The sequence below is a fragment of the Nyctereutes procyonoides genome, unplaced genomic scaffold (assembly GCF_905146905.1).
Source record: "Nyctereutes procyonoides isolate TBG_1078 unplaced genomic scaffold, NYPRO_anot_genome, whole genome shotgun sequence".
NCBI lineage: Eukaryota > Metazoa > Chordata > Mammalia > Carnivora > Canidae > Nyctereutes > Nyctereutes procyonoides.
The window spans coordinates 29,286,637-29,305,284 of NW_026575121.1; the positions used below are offsets into that span (position 1 = coordinate 29,286,637).

General features: G+C 41.9%; 1 protein-coding gene across 11 annotated transcripts in view; it reads left to right on the forward strand.

Annotated features, from left to right (window-relative positions):
• Positions 1–2,474: 2,474 nt before the first annotated feature.
• Positions 2,475–18,648, forward strand: part of LMO7 (LIM domain 7) — a 200,363-nt gene continuing 184,189 nt past the window's right edge. For 4 of the 11 annotated variants that reach the window (XM_055336009.1, XM_055336012.1, XM_055336011.1 and 1 more), the window contains exon 1: positions 2,896–3,184. In XM_055336009.1, the coding sequence (XP_055191984.1) occupies positions 3,125–3,184 (60 nt within the window). In that variant the 5' untranslated portion in view covers positions 2,896–3,124. Of the gene's footprint in view, positions 2,557–2,577; positions 2,637–2,895; positions 3,185–18,648 lie in introns of those variants that run through there. The other 7 variants (XM_055336014.1, XM_055336015.1, XM_055336006.1 and 4 more) reach the window with 6 other exon arrangements.

An 18,648-nucleotide genomic window follows, 5' to 3' on the forward strand; every position in this document is an offset into this window, starting at 1 on the left:
TGGAGGATCCTGGGATCATGACCTGAGCCAAAGGAAGATGCTTAACTGACTGAGTCACCCGAGAGCCCCGACTGGGCTTTTCTAACATACAGTCGTGCACTAAATCACCAGATGAGAGCAGCTCCGGGAGGGCCATGATGAACTCAAAGGAGACTGGCTGCACTCTGCAGCTGAGGCCGACCTCAAAGGGCTGACCAGACTCCTCCTCCAAAGGAAGGTTTGGCTAGTGTATCTGTATCCACCACAGCTGCTCATTTTGTGCACAGATCTTTCTTCATATGCTTAAAATAAGTACCCAGAAGTGGAATTGCTGCAACAGAGTATGAGTAATTAAAAATTTGTTTAATATTTGTCAAATTACCTTCAAGAAAGGTTGTACCACTTTATCCCACCAACAGTTCATCACTAATGTATAAACACATGACAATTGTATTATTTTTAAATATTGGAAGGTACTTCAAATTCTTCAGGAAAATGAATAATATTCTTGATGTTTATTGCTGTGAGTTTAACTTTAAACTCCTGAGATAGGTTACATTTCTCTACAGAACTGTAGAAATCTTTCTATATGGATAAAGCACTCAATGACTGAATATAAGGCAAAGATTTGGATTTGGGACTTCTGAGTTGCAAATTCTGTCATTAATGAGACAGAAATGGCTGGTGCCTAAGTTAATTTGAAAGAGAGTTCACAGTACCCTACAGCTCTTTCCATGTAAGTATTTGCACAAATAAATGAAATTCCCATTTATCAGGAAAAATCCATATCTGACACACTACTGTTAGAAATGGGAAATTACTATCATTTATTAAGTGCCTACTATATGCCAAGAAATGGTTTTTACATACACCATTCTATTTAATTCTCACAACTTCCCTTTGAAGTAGTTATTATCAGTACATTTTTCAGATGAAGAAATTGAAGCTCAGTGTGTCTGGTAACTTGGTAACCTTAGTCATTCAGATTCCCAACCCTGCTTCTTACCATTCTGGGGTGTTATCCCCAAAGCTTTAAGTCAAATTACAAAGCAGCAGCTTTGAACAGTGTAGTATATGTACATAGTAACTGTAGTAACAGTAACTCTCATGAAGCTTGGGGAATGTCTGTCCTTCTCCTGGACTGGAAGTACATGGGAGTCAGAGTCTAACAAGACAATACCATTCTAAAAAAAAAAACTCAGGAATTTAAGAAACATAACAGACAAGTAAAGAGAAAAAAAAGAGAGAGACAAATAAAGAAACATTCTTAACGATAACTGATGGTTATAAGAGGGGTGGGTGTAGGGGAATGGGTGAAATAGGGGATGGGGATTAAGAAGCCCACTTGTCCTGATGAGCACCAGGTGATGTATGGAAGTGTTGAAGTCACTACATTGTACACCTGAAACTAATATAATAGTGTAAACTGTATGGAAATTAAAATAAAAACCAAATTAAAAAATATTTCAGTAATAAAACATAAAAAAAGCAGTGTGTGGGGGGCGGTTGAAGGAGGCTATTCTAGGCTAAAAAAAGATCTAACCAAATGCAATGTGTTGTCATTGTTTGGATTCTGGTCTGAGTAAGACAGCTGTAAAAGGTATTTTGGGATCAGTGGAGGAATTTGAGTCTGAATTGGGTTTAAATTGATAGTAGGTAATTATTGTTAGCTTCAGTTAGGTGTGAAAATGGAAATAAGATTATGGAGAAAAGTGCCCTTTGAAAAACTGAGGTGTATGTTGTAATACTTAGGGGTGGAAATATACTAATATCTACGCGTAAGCAGGAAACGAAGGTGAGGAAGTAAATAAGGCAAAATGCAAATGATTGTTAAATATAGATGCTACGTTTCTGCTATTCATTATACTAGTCTCCTGCTCTGTGCTTGTTTATGATGAAAAACGACATCCATCAACCAGAAAAAAAAAATAAGGGTTTGTTTCTTTTACAGGAGAAAGAACCGATCTTCACCTTCCTTCAAAGGTGACGTCGTGTACATGTGGCCTGAATAGGGCTCCAGGAGCATCACGCGAGGTCCCAGGGAGACTAGACCAATGAACACGTTCCTTTCCAAAGATTTGATTTTTGTGGGAAAAGAAGTCCCATACGCGGAACCATGAGCTTCCGACCCTCGAGTCCTGCGCACACACGCAGGACCGGCGGGGACTCCGAATAACCTGTCGCCCTGCTCCCCGACGCTCAGGGCGAGGGAGGGAGAGAAATGCGAGGCTCCCTCCGCCCCGAGCTCCGCGGAGACACCCGGCTGGAGAGGCAGGTGCCTTCCATCTCCCCCACCTGGAAGCGGGGCGGAGCGGGGGCCCGCCCCGGGTGTGTGTGTGTGTGTGTGGGGGGGGGGATGGGCGGCGCGCGCTCAGGCCGCTGCCCTCACCTGCCGGCAGGAGGGCCCGGGATCCCGCGGGGCGGGGGGGGGGGGGCGCACCTGGCGGAGGCGCGCGCGGAGGGCTCGGGCCGCAGGTGAGGGCGGCGGACCGGGCTGCTGGGCGTCACTGCGGGCCGCGCTCCTCCCCGGGGAAGTTTCTTGGCCCGGAAAGGTGCAATTGTGCGCAGCTATTCCTGGTATGTCAGGCGGGTCGGGCGGCCGCGAGCCGAGGGGGCGTCTCTAACCCGGGCCCCGGGAGAAGGACGGCGGCCAGGAGGCAGGGCGCCGGGAGGATGCGGCTGCGGGCGCGGGCGGGGCGGGGCGCAGCCCCTCCGGCGGAGCCGCGGGAGCCGGAGCGTGGCCTTGGCGCTCGGTGGCATCCCTGGCCCAGACAGTCTGCCCACAAGGGCGGCTGCGGCCGGGAGCCCCCCGGGGAGCCCCGGGGGGGGGCGGGGGGTGGAGGCGGACGGAAGCGGCGACTCAGCGGCTCGGGGTGGGCTGGGGCGGGGCGGTTCCGGGGAGGGCGGCGGCCGCAGCGCTGCGACCTTCGAGGTCTCCGCAGTTGCCGGGTCCCCGGGGTCGTTTTCAGGAGTTGAGAGGCAGCCGCGTCTTCAAGTCCTTGTGGGTGCGAAACTTTTCCAAACTGCAGAGCGCAACAAAGGGGAAAGAGAGCCCGGGCGTCAGGGCCAGACGCGCGCGGGACCCCGGCCCTCCGCCCTCACCGCGCCTTCCTCTCTCTCCCTCTTGCCCCCAGTCCTGGAAGGGATGGAGGAGCCCGGGGCCGACTGCGCGGTAGCCTTCGCCGAGGCCCGGAGATGGGTGGAGGTGAGTGCCTTTAACTCTTCCGCACGAGTTTGCGGGCCTCCTCCCGGGACCTGCGCTGGCGCGCCGAAGCGGGTTGGTTTGCAATTTGGGGGACTTTGCAAGTCTTGCTGCTTCCATCTTTTTTTTTTTTTTAAGATTTATTTATTTATGATAGAGGTGGGGGGGGAGAGGCAGAGACACAGGAGGAGGGAGAAGCAGGCTCCACGCAGGGAGCCCGACGCGGGACTCGATCCGGTGACCCCAGGATCGCGCCCTGGGCCAAAGGCAGGCGCCAAACCGCTGAGCCAGCGGGGATCCCCCTGCTTCTATCTTTTAACAAAGTCCAGCTAGGCCTCGTGCTGCTGCTCCCCGCCGCGGCGGGCTCGCTGACTTCCCCCGGAGCCCCTCTGCCAGGGCGGAGTCGAGCGCTCGCCCTCTTGGGTTTGGGGACCGCACATCCCCGTGCGCCAGACCACGTCAGCACAGGGGGCACGGGCGGCCCTTCGGGGGTGGTTACTGCGGGCGCCAGGCTCTTCCCTGCAGGCGGTGTATTAACTGCGCCGTCGTGGGAGGGCAGCCGGACGAGGTTGGACGCTTGAGGCGCACCTGGGGGGAGGTTTTCTCCCGCGCGGCCTCTGCAGCCCGGGATGGAAGTCAGGGTTTTCACTCATTCAAAGTCGGCATTGCTGAGACCAAGGTCCCCTGGGGGTCACTCACTGAAGGGCAGTTACTTTCCCAGCTGTGCCCCCAGAGATCTTCCATTTCCACCGAAATGGAGATGGTCTCGAGGAGGTTTCTTCATGACGCCTTAAGGTTACATTTATCTGTAAAAAGGTAACACCAGGGGATCCCTGGGTGGCGCAGCGGTTTGGTGCCTGCCTTTGGCCCAGGGCGCGACCCTGGACACCCGGGATCGAATCCCAGGTCGGGCTCCCGGTGCATGGAGCCTGCTTCTCCCTCTGCTTGTGTCTCTGCCTCTCTCTCTCTCACTGTGTGACTATCATAAATAAATAAAAATTAAAAAAAAAAAAGGTAACACCAGGACTTCTACCCATTTTTCCACTGGATGAAAAAGATGATGCTGGGGAAGTATTCAGAGCAGATGTGAATTCGGAGCAACCGCTTGTTAGAAAATTGTTGCATACACTAGCCTTGCAGTTTTTTAGAAGTTACTGGTGCCACGTGCGGGCTTGTTCAACGTAGTCAAAAATGCAAATTTGGTTTAAAGGTTATTCCAGAGGAAACAACCTATTTAAAAATCCCAAAGCACACAGTGTTTAAACATAATTCCTTTGTCTTTAAAGAAACAAATGTACATATGTGGGGAAAAGGAGAATAAACTTTCAGTGTTACATTTCTAACAGTAAATAAAGAAATGTGAAATGTGAGTAGCATTATGCACTAGACAGTGGGGGAGAGGCGGTCAAGAAATTTGCTGTTGGTGTCCTTTTTGGAATGAACTTTGAACTAGTCTGAAGGTGATTTAGAAAGGTGTGAGGGGAGGGGGAAGAGGATGTGAGGGGAGGGCATGGGGAGGTTGAGGGAATAAACACTGTATTTTTTAATTGAAATGAGAGTGGAAAAATTTCAGCAATGCAGTTAAGAGAAATGACTTCCCTCATTCAGAAACTTTGAAAAGCCAAGGCGTCCAAAGGTAATTTTCCATTTGTAGTATTTGTGCTGCATAATTTTAGGAAAGCAATTAAACTTGTCCTTTAGTTTTTGAGTGGTGGGAATGGGGGAGAGAGAAGGGAAGAAATATGAGGACTCCTCTATGTGGAGTTTGTATCTGCATGCTGTGTATTTCCTTCGGGAAATCTCTGGATATGGATCATTTCACACTTCTCTTTTTTAGTATACAGATTTTGGAAATCTAAAAATTCCTTGTTTGTTTTAGCTTTCTCATGGTTGTGTAGGCTCTCTGTGAGAAATTTGCATCTAATAAACTGGAGGGAAATGTGTTGCAATAAAAGATATCAGAGTGCATGGTCCATGTGCTCATCTTCCCACTCTCATCCATTTCAACTAAATGTGTTCATCTTTAACAGAGAGACACATTATCTAAAGGCTTTGACATATCATCATAATACAGTTAATGAGATTAAAATTCACCTCATTTTTTTCCTAGTGCCACTGGAAGCAAGGCAGTATGTTCCTTGAAGATATGTGAATAATTTACATATTCATGTATACTTTCAAATGCCCAAAACATTCAAAATGACCGCAATGGGCTCACTGTTAGGTTTATTTTATTTCTCCAGTTAGTGTCCAATTTATGTGTCTTCTTAGCTTGGCCTTTACAACTAAAGCACATATTTTAAAATTTTGTTCTTGCCAAAAGATGCAGAGTGGATGACTCCCTTGTTAGCACAATTGCCTCTTAACTCTGGGAACCCCTAATTTAAAGATAAAATATTAATCCTGAAGTGTATTTTATAACATTTTGGAAAGTGAGGAAGATTATGGTGTCTGTCTTCTACTTGCTAATATTCTTGCTCCACGTTCCCTATCATACTTTTCTCTACATATATTGAGGCCTATGTGGGTCATTCATATATATAAACACATATATGTTTATAATATACTTTGCTGTTTTCATTCTCAGCTGCAGCTTTGACTATCCCAAGGTCAAGAAACTCCAATAACCTTGTAAAATTTTGCATGATGGCTAGTGTCCATGTTAGTATGTTCTTGTCATTTCTATTCCCTGTGATTTTAAATAGCTGATGTATTATTCCCACAACCAAAGTTAAAGTTTTATTAATTTTATTTTGGGAGGAGGAGGAAAAAGGGCGAGGCAAGGACTAGTGGTTATTATTCTAGGGATTAAAATTTTATGACTAGTTTAAATTGTGCTTAAATGGTTAGAAATGTATGTATACTTAAGGTTAGTATAATATTTCAACTTAAAGCAAATGTGGGCATGTGACCCTTTAATTCAACATGATGATATTGGATTATTATCTGGTTGGAAGTGCTCTTTGGAATATTAATAATGTAGCAGAGCTGGTTTATGATTAAACACTGGTTTAAAGCCAAATAATGTAATAGTTTAAAGACAGAGGCTGAGAGGAGCCTGACTCTAGCAAGGTCATGGAGTGGGTTGGTGATGAAGCAGAAATTGCCAGCCGGACCCTCTAATTTTAGACCTCTTCTGCAGCACCTTCTAATTTTCTATACCTAACAGTTGCCTCTGTCTCTCTGTTTTGGGGCATTAAAAAGCCTTAGTAGTAAATTGACAAAATACCAATAAGATTGAAAACTGGATCCATCACTCATTGCATTGGCTGGTCACAATCAGTGTTTACAATCTGTGGGTTAATGTTGCTGTCTGGGTTGAAGTTTAAATGCAGTAGTAAGTACAGTATGGTTGGAGTGGGAACAAGCTAACCTCATTCCCCACCTCCTTGCTCACCTGTGCTTCCTCTTATCTCTGAGTTTGATTCTTTCCGTATCACTGTCACCCTGCAGAAGGACCTGAGGATGCCAAGTTGAGCTCATTGCCAAACTTGGCATAGGAATATGACTCCTTACTCACTTCAATTAGTCTGTTTCTCTGCCTACCCCTAAATCTTTCTAAGTGATTTTCCTCTTTCTCTGTAAACCATATCCTGTCTGCTAGTGATTTCCAACCTGTGGTCTAATTTGAAAGGGTTTACTCGGGATACATGAGTCCTCAGTGCACACAAGCATTATCTGTGGACTAAATGAGGGTTTCATGGACTCGTGCTGTGGCTTTTCAGATGTATATAGAATGATGTAAACATCCATTTGAAAATGTTCCTGAATTCATAAAAGCATTTCTGGTAGTTATGTATAACTGATATCAAACCTGGAAATAACTATGATGGTAAAAATTTATTTAAAAATTTAAATGTTAGGAAATAATTCTTATACTACCTGTTCCAGCCGAAATTATTTTTTCAAAATAAAAACCTGATTTTGTTAATTCCTTCTTTTCTGGGAGTCATGAAAAGATTTTAAAGTCCACAATCTTTATTATTTATTTATTTATTTTAGAGATTTTATTTATTTATAAGAGAGAGAGAGTGCATTGCACATAGAGGGCAAAGAAGAAGCAGACTCCCCACTGAGCAGGGAGCACAATATGGGGCTTGATCCCAGGACCCTGGGGTCCTGACCTGAGCTGAAGTCAGACACTTAACCAGCTGAGCCACATAGGTGCCCCTAAATTCCACAATCTTTATTTACATTGCACCGTGAAGCATACAATAGCGTTTATAGCTTTTTACAATCTCATCTCTGCCTATATATCTATTTTTATTTTTTAATCTTTTCTCTGTAACTGTTTGCCTAGTTGCCAGATAGCATAGAGATTAAGAGCACTGTTTTGTACATTACATATGGAGTACTTATTTGTCTTATAATTGGAAGTTTGTACCTTTTGACTAATTCATGGTGACTATAATCAATACTGCCGTATGGTATATTTGAAAATCACTAAGAGAGTAGCTCCTAACATTTCTCATTGGAAGGTAAAGAAATGGTTTCTGTAATTATATGGGGAGATGTTAACTTTTTGTGGCATTTTGCAACATATGCATGTCAGGTCATCGTGTGGTACATGTTAAATGTATACTGAACTGTGTGTCAGTTATATCTCAATGAAATTGGAAAAAATTTAAAAAGAAAAAAACCGTCACAGTATTGGGAACAAACCATGGTTCAGGTCTTGGCTCTGGGACCTAAATGCCATAGGGCTCAGTTTTCTTTGTTGAACCTCCCATGATGGTTGTGCCTGTTCAGTGACAGGCAGACTGCAAAGTGATTAGTGCTCTCTGATCCTTGCTTGTGTTTTCCCACCCACAGGAAGCTGTTTTCTCACCTTCAGGCTATTGTGCATGGAATTCAGATTATTCCTTGTTTAAAAAGGAAGGAGGAGGTAAAAGGAGCCAGTTGGTCTTTCTTTGTTTACCTAATACCCATGACTTCTTTCCAGTCCCCCAGGCTTGGACTAAAATCAACCTTTATGTGGGGCCTTTTCCGAACCAGCACACCTCCACTCCACCCATTCCTTCCTCTCCTCTGTCGCTCTTCTAGATCTTTCTTTTTGCACACCATGGTATAATTCTATCAATTTTTCCATATTAGGCAAGGAGCTAACCGAGGGCAGGAACAGTATCTATTTCAGGGATTTGACATAGTCCCTGGTAAATGTGGAATAAAAGTACAGTCTGAAGGCTACAGCTTTAACAAAATTTAAAAATAGGGTTTTAAGGAGCACAACTTATTTCTTCTCCCAGTGGAAACTTGCTTCAGTGTCTAAAGCTGAGTTCATTGCTTGGGGGTTGTTTGGTCTGGACCAGCTACAAGATGTGCCTTCATCTGGGTGCTGGTGTGTACTTGCCTATTTACCCAGTGCTTTTTCCTCTCCTCCAGCCCTGCTCCTGAGTCATGTCACTCTTCTTCCTGCCTTCTGATTAATCCTTACCCTCATGGAGATTTGCACTCAGTCATTTTGTTACCCAGAAAATGCCTGTTATGTGTTACTCTGGACCAGCCACCTGCCAGACTTGTTGATTCAAATGTCACATGCTTAGCCTCTTTGCTGGACTTCCAGACAGAGACATGCCCCACAAGGAGCAGACACACAAACACACAGCACCACTGTCACATAATTGCCATAGAGGAAATTTGCACAATGTATAGTGACAGCATTTAGGAGGCAGCCTGAGTCTGCTGGCAGAGTCAAGCAAGCTCATGGAGACTCAGCATGTACATCAGGCTGCAGCGGGACTAACACGTTTGCTGACTTTGTGGATTTATAACTTGTTGCAAGAGCTTGAGGTTGTATACAGCACAACTTTTAGGAGTTGCCTAGAGAAGCTTTTTTTTTACTCAAGTCGTGTTGACATGCAGAGAAATGCACAGATTTTAAGTGTACAGTTGTAGGAATTTTGTCCAGTGTTTATAACCACATAATCAGCAATTGATTCAACATGTAGAACAGTTTATCACTCAACAAAATTCCCTTCCAGAAGGGCACATTAGACTCTACCTCTCATAGGCAACCACCCTTTCGGTTTCTGGCATCTTAAATTTCTTAGTGTAGTTTTGAATAGCCAAGAAATATCTTGATTGTCAATTTGTTCCTTTTTTCTTTATATAGCATTTTACTGTCACTTGAACACAATATCCTTATTTGGAAAATAAATTCTAGGACAAGAAGGATGGTAAGAGACGATTGTGCTCACAAAATCTTCTTGAGAAGGAACTGATTCACACAAATAGGAACCAGGACAGGGATGCCCTTAGAATAATAATAGCCTGACTCCAGGAGGTATAAGCACATATGTCAAGGTATTTCCTGGGGAACTAGGAGGATTCCAGTACAGTGTTATTCTGGATCTTTCCAACTGGCTCATGCACTGAAAGTTAGAAGTGGACCTCTTCTTAAAATGGGGAGAAATACAAAGAACTAGTACATTTAAAAACTGGTGTGTCCTTGAACCAATTAGATGGATTCACTGGGTCAAAGGGAATGAATGATTTTTTTTCCAGATTTTTTATTTATTTGAGAGAAAGCTTGAGGGGGTGGGGGAGGAGGTGGAGCAGAAGGATAGGGAGAAGCAGACTCTGCTGAGCAGAGAACCTGATGTGGAGTTCAATCCCAGGGCCCTGGGATCATGACCTGAGCTGAAGGCAAACGCTCAGCTGACTGACCCACCCAGGCGCCCTGATTGTTTTGGTTCTTGACATATTACCAAGTTACCCTCCGAAAGCTATGTGCTGGTTTGCAACCATCAGCAGAGATAGAAGGGCCCCAGCTTCTCCATATTCTGGCCAGAATTAGAAATTGTCATTTGTGTTTTTTTTCTCTAAATAAATAGGTGAAAGATGCATGTTATTCTCCTCTTTTCAGATCCTTAGTGATGTCAAACATTTATCTAACAAATGACTCATTCAGTTTTCTCCTAGTGAGAAGTTGAAACATGAGGTCACAAAGGGCTCAGTGGACCCCTGGCTTGGTAAAGTGCATCCCCAAGGTCATGGACATGGTAGGACCGTTAAGGAAGTGTCTCCTGAGTCATCTGGTTTCCTTTTTGTGTTGTTAGGAAATATACCCTCTGAATTCTCAACAAAATTTTGAGATGAAGAATGGAATAATTGGCCATTTTGAGGAAGTGGAGCACCTCGGTGTTTCTACAACCATTGATAAAGCACAGAAATCCTTAAAGCTTCTCTTAGGCTGAGAGGTGAATAATGTCCTGAGCATGTGGCAGGGAGTATGCTGCTTCATTCAGTTTGTTTGGTTCTTGTCCTTTGTGCAGTGCTCTAGCATGCGTGCTCTCTGGGTGCCAGGAGCATTGTGGCTAGTAAGGGTCTCCTGTTGAGACTAACTGGCTCCTTTAACATCCTCCTACCTTTTTAAACTGCTTGTCAACATAACAGTATTTGAATTAAAGAAAAGTTCTAGTTTTGAGAATGTTAAGAAAAACAAAGCACCATTAATCAATTTGTTCAACCCTTTTAGTTTAGAGAAAATAGATGTAGGAAAATAATTTCATCTCTTACCATCTGCAGACTGAATTGTTTCTCCTGTCCTCTATCCTATAGTTCCTCAAATGCTTGTTGAAGGAATGAATGTTTTGTGTCCTGTTAAGAGATTGGCTTATTTAATTAATGCTTGCACATCTTCCTTAAGCCTGTTGACTGTCAAAAGTGTATTAGAGCCTGAGGAAATGATAAAATATGTGTACCTGTGCTTACTCTTCAGTTTCTAAAGATAATTACTAGGTGTGTGTTTTTAAAAACACTTTTGATGTACTCAAAGCTCTTAATAAGGATAAGAATTGTCATCTGTGCACAACTTTGGGAACAGAGGTTTAACATGCTCAATCTGCCACTTTGCTCTAAGTAGATAGGCATTAGCACGTTCTACAGATGACTCACAGCACAGTCCCATAAACAGTCTTTCCAAAAATTGCAAAATCCTCCCTCATAGGATTTTCAGAGACTGTTGTGTATACGATAATCAGTTTGGTGCTTGAGTGCATTGAGATGATGGTGTACAGCGCTAGATATTATGTCTGTCTTTAAGTACAGCGGAGATTGTCATAAGGAGCGAGATTAGAAAAATTCTGTATGGGTTCAAAGGGCAACACTAGTAATTACTGATGAGGTACAGTGAGACTCTGGCATCAAGTATTCTGAAGCTGTTTCTATAAACAAAGTGCTATCCTGTGCCAGAATAGGCTGACTTGAATAGGCAGTGAGTTAGTTACCTGCCATGAAGGTTTTACAAGAGAAGGTGAGTAACTGCCAGAGCAGCTAGTACTTTTTTCTACATATACAAGACATATGGCACATGTATTAACCTTGCATACCTTTGTAATGGACTGTGATTACCCACGGGTGTTTTCTCTGATGAGGAAAAAGAGGGGTGAGAGGTCAAGTAATTTACTCAGGGAAACACTAGAACTAGTAAGTGGTGATTGGGATTTGAACCCAGGCTATGTGACTCCACAGTCTGCCCTTATAATCACTACACTCAATGTCTCAGGGTGACAATGGTCAGTAAATCATGGTACATGATTTGTAAATTAGAAGAGAATGGGCTCTCAGTCTTCTGTCTAAAGCAGTAAGATTAGTTATTTTCTGTTTATGACAAGTCCTACATACTAGAACAGCTTAGCTTCTGCCTTATGATGTTAGTGCCTGGAAAGCACATTATTATCCAATATTCTATAAACTAGATAGACATTCTTGATCAATTGCAGACTTTAGATTTATATGTCCTGGTATATCTAAGTGAATATATTAATGCTCAGTAAACCATTTAAAGTGTTATTAAAGGGAAGCATTTTTATATGATGACATTGAGTTATACTTTGAGCTAGAGAAGATAAATTATATCTAATTAATTTCTTCTGTAGGACTATTTATAAAATTATCAATTTCTTATTGACCTACATATCAGTAGTCCATAACATACCAGAAATTGTACAGACCATTATTGTACAGTGCTTCAAAATATATGTCATGTTTTCAATGAGGATACATTCTAGTTAGTATTTCATATGTGTAAGTATTGAAGCAATGACCATGATCAAAGATTTCCTCTTCTTGACTAGGTTGAAATTTGACCTAGATGCCTGAGCTGGGAAGGAAGTGTCTTTTGTTTCACCATATCATAATATTCAAGGAAGGGCACTCATTGCCAACTTTGTTATAAACTTGGATTCTGGAATTCTTTCTCATTAGAGTTTAAAGTCTTTCATTCTACCTGAGGAAAGAGAAACAAAGTAAACATTTTGCCTTCACTTCTTGAATGGTATGTAATCAATTTGCATATTGTCCAAAGAAAATATTGTCAATCTATTAAAAGCAAACACAATCATACCTACCTTCTTGAAGCATTTCCTTCAACTGTTCTGTGGATTTTTCTCCCATTTTACTTGATGTTTATGATTTTCCTTTGCTAAATCCTCCTAATTATTTGATCAGTAAATATTCAGGAATATCTGGGTTCATATTCCATGTCTTCCCTGATTTGTCTATAACCTCTCCCTATTATCAATAAACAGCTCTATATACCTTTTATATGCTGATGACTTCCTTATGTATATTCCTGACTGATGATGTTTCTAACCTTCCTTTCTCTCCCTCTCTCCCAACCCCTACACTCTATGTATGTGTGTGTGTATAAGTATGTGGGTATGTATGTGCACAGGCATAGACAGACACTTAAGATTTCCAATTGTAGGTCAAATAGGCACATCCCACTTTGTTCAGAACAAAATTCTGAGTTCCTCCCCTTACCCATCACCTACCTACTCATCCTCCCAGTGTTTCCCATCTTTGTAAATGGCACCACAGTTAACCCACTTGCTCAGGTCCCACCTTTGAAGTCATTATTGACTCTTGTTTCTATTACACTCCACATCTAGTTTGTCAAGAAATTCAGTTGGCTGTATCTTCAAATATATCCAGTATCTGACCACATCTTGCCTTATCTACCATCCTTCCTGCTTCCAGTGTAACAGCCACAATTCCTCTTTAAAAGTGTAAACCAGAAAGAAAACATGCAAATGGCCAACAGATTCATGAAAAGATGCTCTGCATCAGTAGTCATCAGGGAGATACAAATCGAAACCACAATGAGATATCCCCTTACACTAGTCAAAATGATTAGAATAAAAAAGACAAGAAATAACAAGTGTTGGTGAGGATGTGGAGAAAAAGAAACTCTCATGTACTGTTACTAGGAATGCACTATTTGTTGGGCACTGTAGAAAATGGTATGGAGGTTCCTCAAAAAATTAAAAATAGAATTACCATATGATCCAGTAATCCCACTACTGGGTATTTACCCAAAGAATTTGGGTAATTTGAAAAGAGAGATACTAATTTGAAAAGATATATGCACCCCTATGTTAATTGTAGCATTATTTACAGTAGCCAAATATTGGAAGCAACCAGTGTTCCTCAGTAGATGAATGGATAAAGATGTGGTATATATATATATAATGGAATATTATACAGCTATAAAAAGAATGAGATCTTGTTATTTGCAACATGGGTGGACCTAGAAGGTCATGTGATTCAATAAACAAAATGAACAAAAAAAAAGAGACGAATAGCAAAAAAAACCTCCAGACTTTTAAATATAGAGAATAGGCAGTTGCCAGAGGGGAGGTGGGTAGGGGATGGGTGAAATAGGTGAGGGGAATCAAGAGTACACTTACTGTGATGAGCAGAGAGTAATGCATAGGATTGTTGAAACATTATAGTATACCCCTGAAACTAATATAACACTGTTAATTATAATTCGATAAAAGAAAAGTAAACCAGAGTGTACTTTGAACTCTGCCCTTTCCTCCCCCCACAATGGCTATCCATTACATTTTGAATAAAATCTGAATTTTTAAACCATGGTCCATAGAGTCATGTATGATCTACTCCCCACTTGTTATCTGCTCTCACTCTGTCTTACCATGCTCTGGTCATACTGGCTTCCTGCTATTCCTTAGATGTGCAAAGATTTTAAAAAAATTCTTATTTATTCATGAGTGATAGGGAGAGACACAGGCAGAGGGAGAAGCAGGCTCTGGACAGGGAGCCCGATGTGGGACTCAATCCCGGGTCCCCAGAATCACACCCCGAGCTGCAGGCGGCGCTAAACCCAGATGTGCAAAGATTTTTATTTTAGGGCTTTGGTGTTGCTATTCCTTCTGCACAAATATGTTTCTCTCACTCATTCAGGTCTCTGTTCAAATGATACCTCCTCCTTCCTCCACCCTTCTTCCTTCACTGTAAAATAACATCTCTTGTCACTCCATACTCTTCTATTTCAGAGCATTTTTAAAAATGTTTTATTTATTTATTCATGGGAGACGCACAAAGAGAGGCTGAGACATAGAGGGAGAAGCAGGCTCTTCATAGGGAGCCCAATGTGGGACTTGATCTGGACCCAGGATCACACACCCTGAGCCGAAGGCAGAGGCTCAACTGTGGAGTCACCCAGGCATCCCAATATTTCAGAGCATTTAACACTTTTATAGGATATACTTTTTGGTTTGACTGTTTCTCTCACTAGAATATATAAGTGCCTTTTGTGCAAGGGCTTACTTTGTTTTCAAGCCTTAAATAGTGCCAGATATTTAGTAGACACTCAATAAATATTTGTTGGATAAGTAAATGGATGAATGAACAAATGTCTTTTAATTCTTTATACCTGATAATCTTGTTAACCCTGTGATTTGACTGACTCTCTGGCTGTGCTTCAGTAAACAAGACGAGCTGGTTTTTTGTTATGTTAGGTTTTTTGCTTGTTTGCTTTTCTTCAGCTTCAGTTCTGCATTGAGCAAGTTCAAAGCAATTTTTTAAAAAAGCAAATTTGAAACATGAGAAATTGACTTTGTTCAATTGTAAAGATGCCTAAAGGTAAGTAAGTATCATACGATAGTATAAACATCCCAGAACATTTAATGATGAACTGCCTTAGTTGAATATCCTGCACTGGGGACCGTACTTTATCCGGCAACTTTGGGGTATTCATCATGAAAAAGATCTCACTACTCACTGATTGGTGTCCTCCAGCTAGAGCCGGAATCCTGGGACTAATAGGACACAAAGATGCTGCGATGCCTGGGTGGCTCAGTGCTTGAGCATCTGCTTTCGGCTCAGGTTGTGATCCTGGGGTCCTGGGATCGAGTCCCACATCAGGCACCCCAGGGGAGATTGCTTCTCCCTCTGTCTATGTCTCTGCCTCTCTTTCTCTGTGTCTCTCATGACTAAATAAAATCTCTCTCTTTTTTTTTAAAGACACAAAGATGGAGAATACAACTTTACCCTACTTAGAAATAGATGAAAATAATTTTAAAAATTTGAGAACAGGAACATTTCTTCCTCAACCCCACTCAAACATACTTGCAAAGTGCTGTACTTTTTTTTGTTTGTTCTTATAGTCATTATGTCATTATTCTGAAATGGCACATAATACTGAGGAGTGGAGGCTTTCCAAAGAGGTGTTTTTTTTTTTTTCTCCCAGAAATGAGAGAAAAAGGGAAGCTGAAACTCATTGTCTGTTTTGATGCAAACTGATTTTCTTTTTGTATATATAATTTTTTTTTTAAAGATGAAAGAGTGGTTCAGAGAAATTTCTTTCCCAGTGCCACTTGGCTGATACTGATAGAACCAGTATTTGAAGTTAGATTTTTTTAAAGATTTTATTTATTCATGAGACACACACACACACACACACACACACACACAGAGCAGAGACACAGGCAGAGGGAGAAGCAGGCTCCATGCAGAGAGACCAACATGGGACTTGATTCCAGGCCTGCAGGATCACGCCCTGGGCTGAAGGCGGACGTTCAACCACTGACTGAGCCACTCAGGCTGCCCGAAGTTAGATTTTTCTAACAGATAAACTCAACTACTTCATTCACCTTTTCTGGTTCTTTCCTTCTGTTATAGTTGTACCTGTGATTTTGGCACAGACGCTTTTGTGCTATTAGCTAGTCCATGTGTCTGCCTCCGTCTCTCTGTTTCTGTCTTTTTTGTATTTTAAGAGTAGAGCTAGGGATCCCTGGGTGGCGCAGCGGTTTGGCGCCTGCCTTTGGCCCAGGGCACGATCCTGGAGACCCGGGATCGAATCCCACGTCGGGCTCCCGGTGCATGGAGCCTGCTTCTCCCTCTGCCTGTGTCTCTGCCTCTCTCTCTCCCCCTCTGTGACTATCATAAATAAATAAAAAAAAAAAAATTAAAAAAAAAAAAGAGTAGAGCTAAGTTAAAAAGTGTAAGAAAGTTCTCAGACTTAATATAAAATCTGTAAATTCACAATAAGATGTGAACAACTTCCTGCTTTTGGAATATGCTAAGTTTAGAGGGAAGGTGTGGAGAAGAGGGAATGGCCAGGGCACTTGCTCTGATGGTTCTTCCTGAGGCTTGTCCTGACAGGGAGGAGACAATCACAGGACTGTGTGGGAATAAGTGTGACCATGGTAGCCAGCAATTCTGCAGGGACTTTGGGAATAGGAAAAGCATTGGGAAGCTAATAGAGAAGATCCTTTTTGAGCTTGACAAAAAAAATGATGGTGGAAATTAATGTGGGAGGCAGTTGAGTTAGGTGGAGATGGTGCTAGCACAAGCATGGGTCCATTGGATTGTCCTATGGATAGGACAGTGAAGTCTACTTGTTGTGGAATGTGCTTATTTGAAGGCAGCAGGAGTTATGCATACAGAATTCAAGTTTTTCTTGAAATGTCCTATCAGGTGATGTTGGAACTCCAGGGACAGAACAGGTCAGTGGAGGGGAAAGACCATCTCACATAGAGGATCAAGGACTGAGCCTTGAGATATGTCTTCCATTTAGAGGACAGGAAGAGGGAAATAAGGTCATGTTCAAAAAGCTAGGCAGAAAACCAGGGATGTGTTGGAAGTCTTAAGGAAGCATTGGTTTCATGAAAGATAGGAAGGAGTATCAGGAGTGTTCAGGATTAGAAATGATCATGGGAAAAGAAAATGGAAACAAGGCCATTGTGTCTGACAGGACAGTAATCTCTCACTTGTTGAAGATATTGCTGGAGGGTGTTAGTGTGAGAGTCAAATTAAGCTTCAGAAAATCCTTCTGAAAGCTTTAGCCTACTCTTAGCAGAGGGGGAAGAGGGCCATGAGAGAAGAGGTAGGAAGAGCTACCAAGAAACCAACATTCTGTCAAAAAAACTATTTGTGTTGGCAAGACCATCTCCTGACTCCAGTTTATATTATTGGTTATATTAGAGGTACAGACCCTTCATATTTAGGGGAAGTATGCTCCAGGGCAAAGGGTCTGAAGGAATCCTCGTGGTCTGCCATGTAAAGGACTCTTAGTGTATTAAACATCATCTGAGGGTTTAATCTTCTGAATTTAACTTCCTTTAATCTTCTGAATTTAATTTCCTTTCTCCTAAACTGGGAAAAAATGTCTCTCCTGTCCCCAGGGTTTTCTAGCTGACAATAATTTCATGAAGATATTTTGTTTTTAATGTGCAGAAAAAAGTATCTTAATAGTTTTGATTTAGGTACTCTAAGAAAATTAAAGTCATGTTAATAGGAAAACAGACAGTAATCAAAAAGGAAATAAAACACTTCTAACTCTTAAATAGGGATACAAAATAGTTACCATGAAAGTATATTTTTGGAATGCTGTGTCTTTGTTTCTTTTCTATGTTCTAAGGCAGTGTAGTGGCGACAGTGGCAGGGTTTGGGGTAATAGTAGATAGGCCTAGCTGGCATATGGCAGGTGCTAGGGTGAGAAGTGTGACCATGTGGACAAAACATAAAGCTTCTCTAAGTGTAAATTCCCACAACTATAAAATTAGGATTGTAAGGTGGTGATAGGGTTAGAAAAAAATAATGCAGAATATATGTAGGTTTCTTTTAACCTCTGATTTGTGAATATGGGTTTTTATTGAGTCATTTTTTATATTAAGCTGTGCTGAAAGTCCTTTATGAAAGGGGCATCTGGGTGGCTCAGTTGGTTGAGCATCTGTCTTTGGCTCAGGATATGGTCCCAGAGTCCTGAGATTGAGCCCCGCGTCAGGCTCCACACTCAGTGGGAGAGCCTGATTCTCTCTCTCCTCTCAACTTGTGCTGTCTCTCTTAAATAAATAAATAAAATTAAAAAAATCCTTTATGAGAACTTGAGTTTGGAATGAAAAAATGCCATCAAAGTAATGAATTCTGTTTTTTATGGTACTTCAGTCATTGTCTTCTCTCTCCCCATATGCATTTTAGCACTTCTTTGCTATTAATTCTGTCAGTGGATTTATATAAATCTAAGGCTAGTCAACTTGCCTGAGACTTCTCAAGTTGAAGAATCCCATATTTATTGCATTGTTATAAACATTGCCATATGTTCTTGTACTCATTGCTCCCTTCCATTTAGCTACTATTTGAAATTCCAGATTAGAGAGTAGGGTGTCTAGATTCTATTTGTTAAGTTTCTTTTTCTCATATAAATGGTTTTCTTCAAG